This window comes from Trichosurus vulpecula, chromosome 7 (assembly GCF_011100635.1).
Source record: "Trichosurus vulpecula isolate mTriVul1 chromosome 7, mTriVul1.pri, whole genome shotgun sequence".
Taxonomy (NCBI): domain Eukaryota; kingdom Metazoa; phylum Chordata; class Mammalia; order Diprotodontia; family Phalangeridae; genus Trichosurus; species Trichosurus vulpecula.
The window spans coordinates 154,560,387-154,572,202 of NC_050579.1; the positions used below are offsets into that span (position 1 = coordinate 154,560,387).

An 11,816-nucleotide genomic window follows, 5' to 3' on the forward strand; every position below is an offset into this window, starting at 1 on the left:
AGAGGCTGGGGGACTACCGTTCCTAGCTTGTGAAGTTTGCTGACCTCCGATGTAAAGAAAAAACATTTTACTCTTGCGGATTCTCATTTGTAAGCAAAACAGACAAAAACAAGTTTTCTGGGGTTGAGGCATCCGTATGTTAGGGACATATGTAAATAGATGTACCTGTGAATTGGAGGTTATGTTTGTGAAAGGCGTTTTAAAATTAGGCCCACAACCTTGAAAACAATTCAATTTGCTTTTTCCATCATCCTATATTTATCATAGTCCCAAGAGTGATAAGCATATATTGGCAGTAGATTTTTTTCGAGAGTTGGGGGAAAGTAGACCAGATGTGGAGGGGTGGGGGTGGGGGGTGGGCTGGGGGTTGTTTTTCTAGTCCCAGTACCTTTCCTTAAAGCTATGGTATTAGAAATTAACTCTTTGGTAAACTCGAGCACTGTGTCCTAGGCAAAGCACTCTGGCAAGCACCCTGGCCTTACTAAGCTGTGATTGTTAGCCTCAGATTCTAAGATCAAGGACTGTGAGTTTGAGGGTGATCTGGTCGAAGGGGACTGGCCTCTCTAATGCCTGTCATATCTATTCGTATAGGGGGTGTTCCAAAAGCCTTAGGGCAGTTTTAAGCTGCTAAAGCTTAAACATGGATTTACCCCCACCCCATTTTAAGCTCCTAAAAGCTTAAAACTGTACTGTCTGCAGTCTCCTAAAAATTGGCAGCCTTCCCATGTTTCTGATTTTATCTAGAGGTCAGTCCAGGGCTGTGGGGACCATCAAATAAGATGATAGGACCGGAGATTTAGAGATCTTGTATATAAAATGTTTTGCGAGCATAAAATGTTACATAATTTTGGGGGGAGAGAAGGGGAAGAGAGGGAGTACTGGATTTCTGACTTCATTGGTTTGGGTACTCCAACTGAGGAAACTACCTCTACTAACATATCTTAGCACCTACTCTGCAATTTATAGGCTTAGGGCAGGATTCTTAATCTGGGGTCCACAGACTCCCAAGGAGTCTGTGGATAGATATCATGGGGTCATGATCTTGGGTTAGGGAAAAAATTACATCTTTTTTTTTTCCACCAGTAATCCCTAATTGAAATTCTCCATTTCCTTCAAGTATGAATGTAGGCAATCAAACTTTTTTTTTCTGAGAAGGGGATCTTAACACTTCACCAGATTACCAAAAGTATTCATAAAACATTAAAAAAAACAGAGTAAGAAGATCTGAAGTGGAGTTGTCAGGATATGAGAAGTTAAGTAACTTAGGGTTACGCAACCATTACATATCAGAAGCAAGATTCGAACCTAGGTCTTCTTGGCTCCGAGGCCACTACCCCACACTGCGTCTCCCTAGATACACACATGTCAGTTGGCACTGTTGTGCCGTTGTACATGGCACCATCCACTCTAGGGAACTAGATGCCCTCTCTCCACAGCATCCACCCATCTCTCTGTTCTTTCATCCTAACATATGACACACATCTTCCAGCTTGTCTCATAATCTCTGTGCCAGTAAGAGCAGATTGGTTTATGGGCATAAAGAGACTAGGGATCTCTAGCCAAGAGGAGAATGTGGAGCCAGGAAATGACCTGTAATCCTCCAGAAGCCACGAGTGCATCTTTCTTCATCGTTGGCTTCTGGGGAGGAGGAATCAAGTGAGGCTTTCTTGCACCTGCTCAGCTCACTGTGTGCTCTCCCAGTTGGATATCCTGTCCAAAATACCCAAGGATCTGCCCCCTTGCCTCCTCTTATAAGACAACCCTTGAAAAGTGGCATCTGCAGTGGAAGAGAGTGAGTGTTGGTGGAAGCCAGAGGGTGAATGGGAAGCCAACGGCCAAGGGCCTCCCACTGCAGAACCTCTTCCACCTTCCATTTCTCACCTCCCACCCCTGTTCTGTTACCTGCTATTTATCCTCCACTGTGAGCTGCTGGGGATTTCTGTAATGATCACCTGCACCCCTCAGCCCTTCCTTTGCTGCTCTCTGGTGGGAAGAGGCTCTTTGTATCAACATTCCTGTTATCTTCTCTAAGAGCCTTGCCATTTGACAGCCATAATGTGTGCAGTCCTATCTGCTTTTATTAGTCTATTTATTAGGCGTTTTTGGTTTTGTTTTTTGTTTTAAGCAGCTGCACTTGAGGTATTTGGTAAAATGAAGGAGAAGCCAAGCTAGCAATTAGCATGCTTTGTTCAGATCACTTCTTTGTTTCCAGTTTGGCTCTCTCTTGAGAACCTCCCTGCCCTTAATTTTTGCTTTGATCCTGTACCAAAACCTAACATGAAGCCTCTTAGTGGCTGCACTAATCTGACTGTGCATCTGATAGAATACAGGCTCCCTGGCTAGCTAAGCAAGCACGCACACTTATCTTGCCTTGCCTTTCTCCTGGTAGAGAAACAAACCCAGCAGAGGTTTTTGGCAGGTTTGGGACCGACAGTCTCACTGAGCTCCAGTCACATATATATCTTAGTAGAACTCACACAACAGAAAAAGGGACAATTTGCAAAAGGTCCAAAACCACTTTTTTTTCCAGAGCATATTTGAAACCAGAACATTCCTGTTATTCAATGACTTATTTACAGAGGTTTTTTTTTTTTGGTTGTTGGTTTTTTTTTTTAATAATGGGCATCTTAGAGCCCACAGTCAAGAGTCAGATATAAACCATAAGTGATAGTTAATGTCTTTCCTTGTTCAGAAAGGATCTTTTAGAGATTCATATTGAAAGATCACAGAGAAAAACATCTTTCTAAAAAACAACCTCTAGCATAATTTTCTCCAATAGCCCTAAGCGCAATACAGGCCTAAGAAGTATTGGAGGGTTTTGGGGGAGGGGGGAAGGAAAGTAGGGACGACTTGAGGGATAAGGATTGGGACTGTGAACTTCTGGGTATGGAAAGTGCTTGTACCAATGTAGATTGGTAGTTTTTCTGCGATTTCATAATCCCAGCTTGCTTATGGCACTGAGAGGTTTTGACTTGCTCAATGTTCGTCCTTCGTTCTCAAAGAAAACCAAGGACATCTCGAAGGGGGATCCTGACTTGAGCGTGAGTTGGATTTAAGTGAGGTAAAGCTGTGCAAAGCCACCAGAGCTAGAAGGTATCGGAGGTGGGGGCTTGAAATCAAGTCTTCTGGCTTGGAGGTGGGTTCTATAGCCCCTGTGTTGTGCTGCCCCTCCCAGAGAGGAGCTAGAAAGAATGACGAAGGCTTAAATAGAGAACTTCTGTCTCTTGCCTTCTACTTCTAGCCCAGTGTTCACTATAACCAAAATTTTTTTTTCAAAGGAATTTGCCTTCTCTTCCTTCGCTGAAGTTCTCTGATCCTTATCATGATCTGGGTTCTCAAAGGCCACACCAGAGGACCACCAACTCTGGCTGTTTCTATATCTGCAAAATGAGGTGTTTTGGATCCTTCCAGTTTTAGTCCTTGACCTTGCCCAGCTGGAAAGACTTCCATTAAGGACTTTGGAACTGACTGACTGTCTGTCATGCGAGCACCAGCCTCACTAAGTTAGGGAAGCACTTATTGTTACTTATCTTCTATTCTCAAAGAGGACAGATGACTTGTGCATGAATTAGATTTAAGTGATAGTGCATTGGAAAGAGTGCTGGGTCTACAGTCCGTGGTTCAAATCCCAGCTCTGCCATTTATTACCGTGGGCAAGTTACTTGACCTCCCCAGTGGGTCTCAGTTTCCCCATCCCTCAGGCCCCTTCCAGCCTTAGATCTATGAACTTCTGAATCTCTGGGCTTATTTCTCATTTGTAAAGTCAAGGGGTTGAAGTAAGTTCTCTGTAACGTTTTTTCCAGCTGTAAGTCTTAATCTTGTGGTCTATAGAGAGACTTCTGCTCTTTCGGTTGGTCATCAGGTGATGAATTCATTGGGCCTTGCCTTGCCAATATCATGGAGGGGTGGGGTTGGGTGGCATAACCTGCATTAGTGGAGAGAGAGCCTACATTTATGAAACAGTCTCTTTTTAGAGTGAATTGAATGTATTTTTAGTCGCCGGATAGGAATACAGCTTTAGTTAGCTACAGGGTTTGAGGGAGGTAGGTCATGCAGTGGATAGAGCACTGGGCTTGGAATCATGAGTTCAGATCTGGCCTCACACTCACTAGTGTGTGACCCTGGGCAAGTGGCTTAAACCTGTTGGCCTCCTCTGTATTATGAGATGGAGAAGGAAACAGCAAATCACTCCAGTATCTTAAAACCCCAAATGGAATTGTGAAGAGTTGGACATGACTGAAAATGACTAAGCAACATTTGAGGGGAGAAATGAGATGAGAGAGACCACCTAGGAATTGATCCTGCCTATCGGAAGACTTGAGGGAGGTTAGGATTTGCTCTAGCCAACTATGCCTACCAGACTTCTAGTACAAGTATGATCTACAATTACATATGATGTGAATACTAGTGTGGTATTACTGAGGTTTACCTGTGAAGCGGGTCCTCTTAAATAGGCCCGTGTTAATTAATTTAAATGAAGAAAGACAATAAGAGGGTCAGGGTGCTGTCTTGTCAGGATTTGTGTATGGAATAAAGGAAAATGTAACGAAGCTGGAAGCCGTTTTCAGCAGCGAGTTGTGTGCTCAGCTCTCGGACTGACTTTCCTCACCCAGAAGCAAGGGACGGAGTAGGAGCTGATGTATATCTTGTAATTATTGATTAGTGTGTCTCGCCCCTTATGTTAGAAAATGATCCATTATCCTTACCAGTCACAAGCCTGGTTCCTGCAAACTGCTGATGACAGTACTTCCCTAGGACGTTTGGACTCCTTCCCACAAAGTGTCATGATGCTCTAAAGCTCACTGACTGCTCTCTGAATTCACCCCATCCTTCTTCCAACTTCTCACCTAGTGAGTCTCACCAATTTTTAGAAAAAGGCAAAGGTGACAAATTTCCAGTTTTTTACCTAAATGAAGGGCAAAACAAAGAGACTTTACCCTTTGCCTTTCTTCACCTGTCTTCTTCCTCCCTCAGTTTCTCTTGGTCTCAATGCAGAGCCTTCCCTAGTCCTTCCTCGCTCAGGTCTCTTCCCCCATTACCCCCAGTGTCAGTATCACTTAGAGGCTAAGAGAAAAGAAGTTGCCATTTCCTTGAAAATAAGAATATAGAGTTATCATAAGAGAGAAAATATAACTATCCAGTCTTGTTTTATAGTGGTGAGATGAGTAAGGAAATCCATTCTGCACAAATAAATCTTTTCATGCGATTCTCCAGAATTCTGGCTTGAGTGGCACAGGGGAGAGAGCAAAGACCCACGAGACCCGGGTTCAAATACCAGCCCTGCAATTTACTGCCTTTGTGACCTTGAGCAAGTCACTTAACTATCCTAGGCCTCAGTTTCCTTATCTGTTAAAATGAGAGGGCAGGGCTCCATGACCTCTAAAGCCCTTCCAGCTCTAAATCTGTGAGCCTGATAGCTTGCCAAGAATGCCATTTTTTTTAAAATGAGACTTTTAAAAAATCTTGGCAGCATCTACTTAATTCAGCTATTTTATACAGATTTTTTTTTAAAGGCCCAGCATCTCTAAGTGATTGGGCATCAATCAGTTCTATCACCATTATCAGAGGTGGGAAGTGCTTAGTATAACAGGTTGGAGGGTCAGCCTATAGATTCTCACTTGTAGGCTCTGAGAGAAGAGCCATTCCAGATAAGCTTCAGATTGTCAGTAATAACAAGGTACATTGTTTTATACCCTGCTTTTCTGGCAGAAGCTGTCATGTGTTTCCACTTGGCCCCAGTGTATGGAATGTGTTACACATACTCCCCGAGCGTCGAGCAGGCGAGAGAAGGGCCATGTGCCAGGGCTGTAGGCTTTTTTTCCCTTTCGCAGTGTCTTGCTTCCTTCTTGCCTGCAATGCATGCTCAACTACAGATCTGCCTTTTGAGTGAGACCCCTAAACAAAGTAGGCGATCTCAAGAGAACCTCAGTGTTAATGGTTGAGCTGCTGTGTCGGCAGCTCCAGCACAGAATCGTGCTTGGCCCCAGTGACCAATTACACTTTCTGTTAGAGGAGATTGGATTAAGAGTGAAAATGTGGAATCTCTCCATCAGAGGAGATTTTTTTTTTTAATGAAATGATACATTTAACAACACCCACTCAGTGACACAGGAGAAAAATGATTAATTGAGCATAGTGGTATATTTGGGAATGGAAACTTTCCGTGCCAGAACACAGAATCTACATCAAGTTCCCCTCTTGATCTGAAGAGAGGTCCCCAGATAGTCTCAGATACAGACTTCATAAAAGTCTGTTTTCCTGTATAGCCCAGCTCCCAGGGTGAGGTTTATCCACGTTTCATCAGCATGGTCTAGGAAATCTTACCAGGTACTCACATTTGCCTTGTGCCATGTGCGTTATTTATAGAGAAAAGAGTGGAGGCTTGAGATGCCATATCATGATACACATTTATAGATCATTATTATATTTCCTTGGACCAGGCTGCGCTGGCAAGAAGATGGGAGCAGCTATCAATCACATTTTTGTTTTACTTAGCCCTTTAAAAAGATGAGAGAGAGAAACAGGCAGAGATAGAGAAAAAAGAAGAAGAGAGAGAGGAGAGGGAGACAAAAAGAGAAAAGGGAAGACAGAGAGATGGCAGAGAAATACACACAAAGAGAAGAAGAAGAGAGGGAGAAAGAAAAAGAGTGAGGGAGACACAAAGAGAAAAAGGAAGGGACAGAAAAGAGGAAGAGAGAGAGATAAGAGAAAGAAGCACAAAGGGAGAAAGGAAGAGAAGAGGGGCGGGGAGAGAGAGAATAGTCTGTCTTCCATTCCATTTTGAGCAGTATCAGCACTGTTCCAAACAGCCACTCTCCTTCTCCAGGAAGGACCTACCCTCTATTGTCCTCAGAATGCCCCCTACTCTGAAGCAAACATCAGATGTGTCTTATAATCCATATCACTAATACTTTTTAATCCTAACCCTCACATGAAAGAGGAATCTATAAAATCATGAATGACATGGATAAAGTGGACACAGACTTGTTCACCATATCCCAGAGTACAAGGATGAGGTAACAGCCTTTGAAACTCGAGTGAGGTAAGTTTAGGACACCGTTACCACTGCTCTTGAAACTTATGGAACTCATTATCCCAAAAGGTGGTACAGGCAGGAAATTTAAATGGAGTCAAAAAGGATTTGGATAAATTTGCAAATGATGGAACCATAAAGCAGCTACCAAGAGAAGCTGGAATAGAACTAAGCTTTATTGGTATCAGGCAGGACCACTGTTCTCTCTCCCAACACAGCTTTTGTGAACAGTATTAGCAGCAGAATGCTAAACTGGGCTGTTTATCCCAGGCTGGGAATTCTTATGTTCCTAAAAAATATACATTGTAAGAGAGGTAGCCCATGGGACCGTGGAAAGAGCACTGGGTCTGGATTCAAATCCTAGCTCTGCCACTGTCTATTTGTCAAGTCAGTAAGCATTTATTAAGTGTCTACTATATGCTAGGCACCTGTGCTAAGAGCTGAGAATTCAAAGAAAGGCAAAGAGGCAGTCCTGCTCTCATGGAGCTCACAATCTAATGAGGGAGACAACAAGCAAACAACTGTACAGACAAGCTATATACAAGATAAATTAGAGATAGTCAACAGAAGAAAGACACTGATATTAAGGGAGGTCGGGAAGGGCTTCTTGCAGAAGGTGAGACTTGAAGCCAGGACGTGGAGATGAGGAGGGAAACGAGCTCCAGGTAGTGGGTACCTGGAGCCTGATGTGTCATTAAGCCGGTAATTTAACCTCTCTGCAATTAAGGTTCCTCATCCACAAAATTAGGGCATGAGACTAAGTGATCTCTGAACTCTCCTGTAGCTCTAAGTCTTTGATCTTATAACAAAACTTATGGATGCATAAGAATGCAATCATAACCTTGATGGAACTTTCATTATCAATCACCCATAAAGTTCTTACTTAACTGGCCAGTAACCAACATCTTTCCAAAATAAAATGAACCAAATACAGATGTTGCTTCCCCGTGCTAGTTATATCCCAAATGGAAAGGCAGATGAAGAAAAGGAAGATCATATCTAAGATTAAAACCCTTTTCTCAATTTTAGAGATTAACAGCACCAAGCAAGAAAGGGGACTAGATTCTTAATAGAAACCTGAGGGCAGAGGGTAGCCAGAAAACACAAAGGATTGGCAGGAAAATAAGAAAACATGATATGGGGAAGGGAAAGGAAGAAAACTGGAGAATAGGAGAGACTTTGGCTGTGGAAGCAGGAAGGGTGGTACAGATGTACCACCTTACCTCACAGTAGTATGTTATTTCTTGAACTGTACTAAAGAGGCAAATTTGTTCTTAAGTTTCTTATTTTTTTTCCTTAAGAGGACTGGAAAGAAACAGTTCAAAACATCTACTATAATTGCTCCCAAAACCCGTTGGTTAACTAAAAAGGCAGCTCTTCCCTTCCTTTCCCCCTACCCCCAAGGTCACAAAAGTCATAGAATGATGGATGGCCTGACAAAGGTCACAGAGGCAAATGCTGGCTTTGGAGACACCCTGTCTGCTCCATCCAAGTTACCGGACCCCAGGTCAAAGCTGGGTCTCTAGGGCCCAGACCTTTGCCTGGCCTGGGAGCCACCAGCAGCAACAGGGAAAATTCTCTTCCTCATTCCCCAGGCCCAAACTATAATAACTGCAAGCCTGGAGGGGGTGACTAACAGCCACCTTCCCCCACCTTCCAGAAGTAACCTGCCCCAGGTGTGAGGGAGGCTAAGTTACAGAATACAAAATGTAGTTTATGTATGTCATAAACAAGAAGCAGTTTGGTTTTCAGTGTGAGTGAATGTAAAAGCAGGGTTTGGGATTCTATGAAACACGCTTTAGCCATTTCTGTGCTCAGGGCAAGACGATATGGATTTTCAGTTCAATACAACAAACGCTTATTAAATGCCCACCACGTGTACAGCTTACAAAGCTTAAAGACAACGCACAATCCCACCCTCATGGTTCTTATAATCTGGTAGAGAGATTTGACACATAGATTACTACCAGATACACGAATAACATAATATAGATGATGCAAAATAATACACGGTAAGTACATTAAAGAGGTAGATGATTTCTGAGTCAAAAGATTAGGTGACGTAATATGCATGCCTCCAATGTTGATTAACCATAGTGCAGTTGTGATAATAAGGGCCTTCGCCTCTCTTGTTTTTTTAGGCATGAATAACCGTGAAGTCTTGGAGCAGGTGGAACGTGGGTACAGGATGCCATGCCCTCAGGACTGCCCTATCTCCTTGCATGAGCTTATGATTCACTGCTGGAAAAAAGACCCTGAGGAGCGCCCCACATTTGAGTATTTGCAGGGTTTCCTGGAAGACTACTTTACTGCAACAGAACCCCAATACCAACCTGGTGAAAACCTGTAAGTCCCATGCCATGGCCCGTCTGCAGAAAGCACCATCCAGGTGGTCACTCCCCTCCCTCTCAGCTTCCAATTCAGTAGCTCGCTGCTCTTGGAGCAGTGCGGAATCTTCCAGGACCAGAGTGCATGTGAGTCTGAAGAACAACCACACCCCTCATCGATGACCACTTGTCCCCAAATCTGAATGTCCTCTGTGAAGAATAAGAGACACAAACTTGTTAACTTCTCAAAAGACTTTTGAAAATGCATTGTATCGATGTTATGTAAACGGCAAAACCTCTATTCAGTGTAAATAGTTACTCAGTGCCAATAACTGACCCTAGTGCTTTCCTTTTTTAAATGCAAATCATATGTGATTTTAACTCTGTCTTCACCTGATTCAACTAAAAAAAAAAACAAAAAGTATTATTTTCCAGAAGTGGCCTCTTTGTCTAAAACAATAAACTTTTTTTTCATGTTTTAACTAAAGAAAATCAGGACAGGTGTTTGTTTTTTGTTTTGGGGTTTTTTTTATAAATATAAATATATATATAATATATACATACCTGTACATAGAGTATGTGGGTACTACTGCAGAAAACTTGTTGCCAAACAGCGGGCCGCATGGTTGCAGTACCCAGAGAGTGATCATTTTACTGCAAACATTTAAAAAGGAAAAAAAAAAGGCAGCACTGGTATTATTCTGAAAACCAGTGGTCTAATTTTTGGCTTTTGCCAAGCATGAATATTTTTTAATTGGATTGCACTTTTTTGTTTGTTCGTTTCTGACTGTACCTGTAGATGGTTGTAACTTTTGCTCCTTTCAGGAACCACGTGCTGGGTTTATGGTCATGTTCCCAATGTTTGACAGCCACATTTTACAGGATTTGTTCTTCAAACAAGAGTGAACCTATTGAAGCAAGAAAACACACCATATGACCAGCCGAATTGGATGATAGATACTACAGTACTCCTTGTATAAAACTCTGTATACTGAAATAATTCAGAATTTTTTTTTAATTTAATAAACATTGTAACCACATTTAATGGTCTAAAACCCATAGCATTTTAGTCATGCCAACCTGCAAAACTGTTTATCATGCAGATAGGATTTTCTGGGGGAGATTTGTGCACCATTTCCCATTGTAAAATATATGTTTTAAATGTCCTGTACTGCTAATGAAATTCCTTTCTCTATGTCTGAGAGTTCTCCAGTGGAATTACTATGCACTTCTTTACGTTTCATGGGGATGCACAGAACAAAGTATTATGTTCTCTCGTTGTCTATTTGTACCAGCCTTGAATTACTTATGTTTAACCAAAAAATGAAAACAAGCAAATGAAAAAAAAAAACATAAAAACAAACAAACAAAAAAACAACCTCCTATTTCTATTGAGTTTTTAATACTGAGTTGCAAATTTTGGAGTCTTAATTACCTTTTTGTTATGATTTCTTTGCAAGTTTACATTTTTAAATTGTTTAACTTTCTTAATTTAGTAATTAAAAAGAGAGCATTTTACATTTGGATTTTTGTTCATTTGTTTAAATCACGGAGGGAATTTTCATGGTTTTGTGATACTTCATGTACCAGATGGCGTCGGGATGATCTGGTGAACGGCCAAGAAGAGAAGCCCAGGCTGAAGAAACAGTACCAGCAGCTGCCCCACAGGTTGGCCCAGAGGGTGGCATCTGGAGCCTTCCAAATCACTTTTGGACTTTCTGCTGTATTTCAGACCATCACATCACCCTTGGCAAGTGATGTGTTGTCACATGTCAAGTTTTAGCAGAGACCTCGTGCAGAAAAACCAGTTGAAATACTGGTATTTTTCTTTTTGGACTGGCTAACTATATGAGGTAATTTCCAAGTGACTAAAAGGATACGAAATAAGGGAGCTGTTGCTTGGGAAGTTTCTATTATTGTCTGGATGTTTTGAAAAACTGAGAAACATGGAATGTATGTGCTGTAAAACCTTGATTCATCCGGGCCCTCATTGTTGTTCAGTCATGTCTAACTCTTCATGACCCCATCTGGGGTTTTCCTGCCAAAGACACTGAAGTGGTTTGCCATTTCCTTCTCCAGCTCATTTTACAGATGAGAAAACTGAGGCAAACAGGGTTAAGTGACTTGCCCAGGGTCACACAGCTAGTAAATGTCTGAGAGGCCAGATTTGAACCCAGACCTGAACCAGGCCTCCAGGCCTGACACTCTATACACTGTACCATCTAACTGCTCCTGTTAGGAAATCACCATAGCTGTGATTTCTACCATACCCTTTTAGGAGAAAGAGAAAAATGATTAGGAAACTGTGAAAACAGAAATTTATTTGGGTATCCAGGCTCCAGGTGTACCTGGACTCTACAAATTTAGTCAGATCTCCTGAATTTTTTGTATCTTACCGAACTGATGTGAGACAGGTGTGGAGTGAAAAATGTCCCAACCCAAGCATCCCGCTATCC

General features: G+C 42.2%; 1 protein-coding gene across 5 annotated transcripts in view; it reads left to right on the forward strand.

Moving 5' to 3' along the window:
* Positions 1-10,880, forward strand: part of FYN (FYN proto-oncogene, Src family tyrosine kinase) — a 300,014-nt gene extending 289,134 nt beyond the window's left edge. For all 5 annotated transcript variants that reach the window (XM_036766548.1, XM_036766549.1, XM_036766553.1 and 2 more), the window contains one exon: positions 9,175-10,880. In XM_036766548.1, the coding sequence (XP_036622443.1) occupies positions 9,175-9,383 (209 nt within the window). In that variant the 3' untranslated portion in view covers positions 9,384-10,880. The remainder of the gene's footprint in view (positions 1-9,174) is intronic.
* Positions 10,881-11,816: the final 936 nt, after the last annotated feature.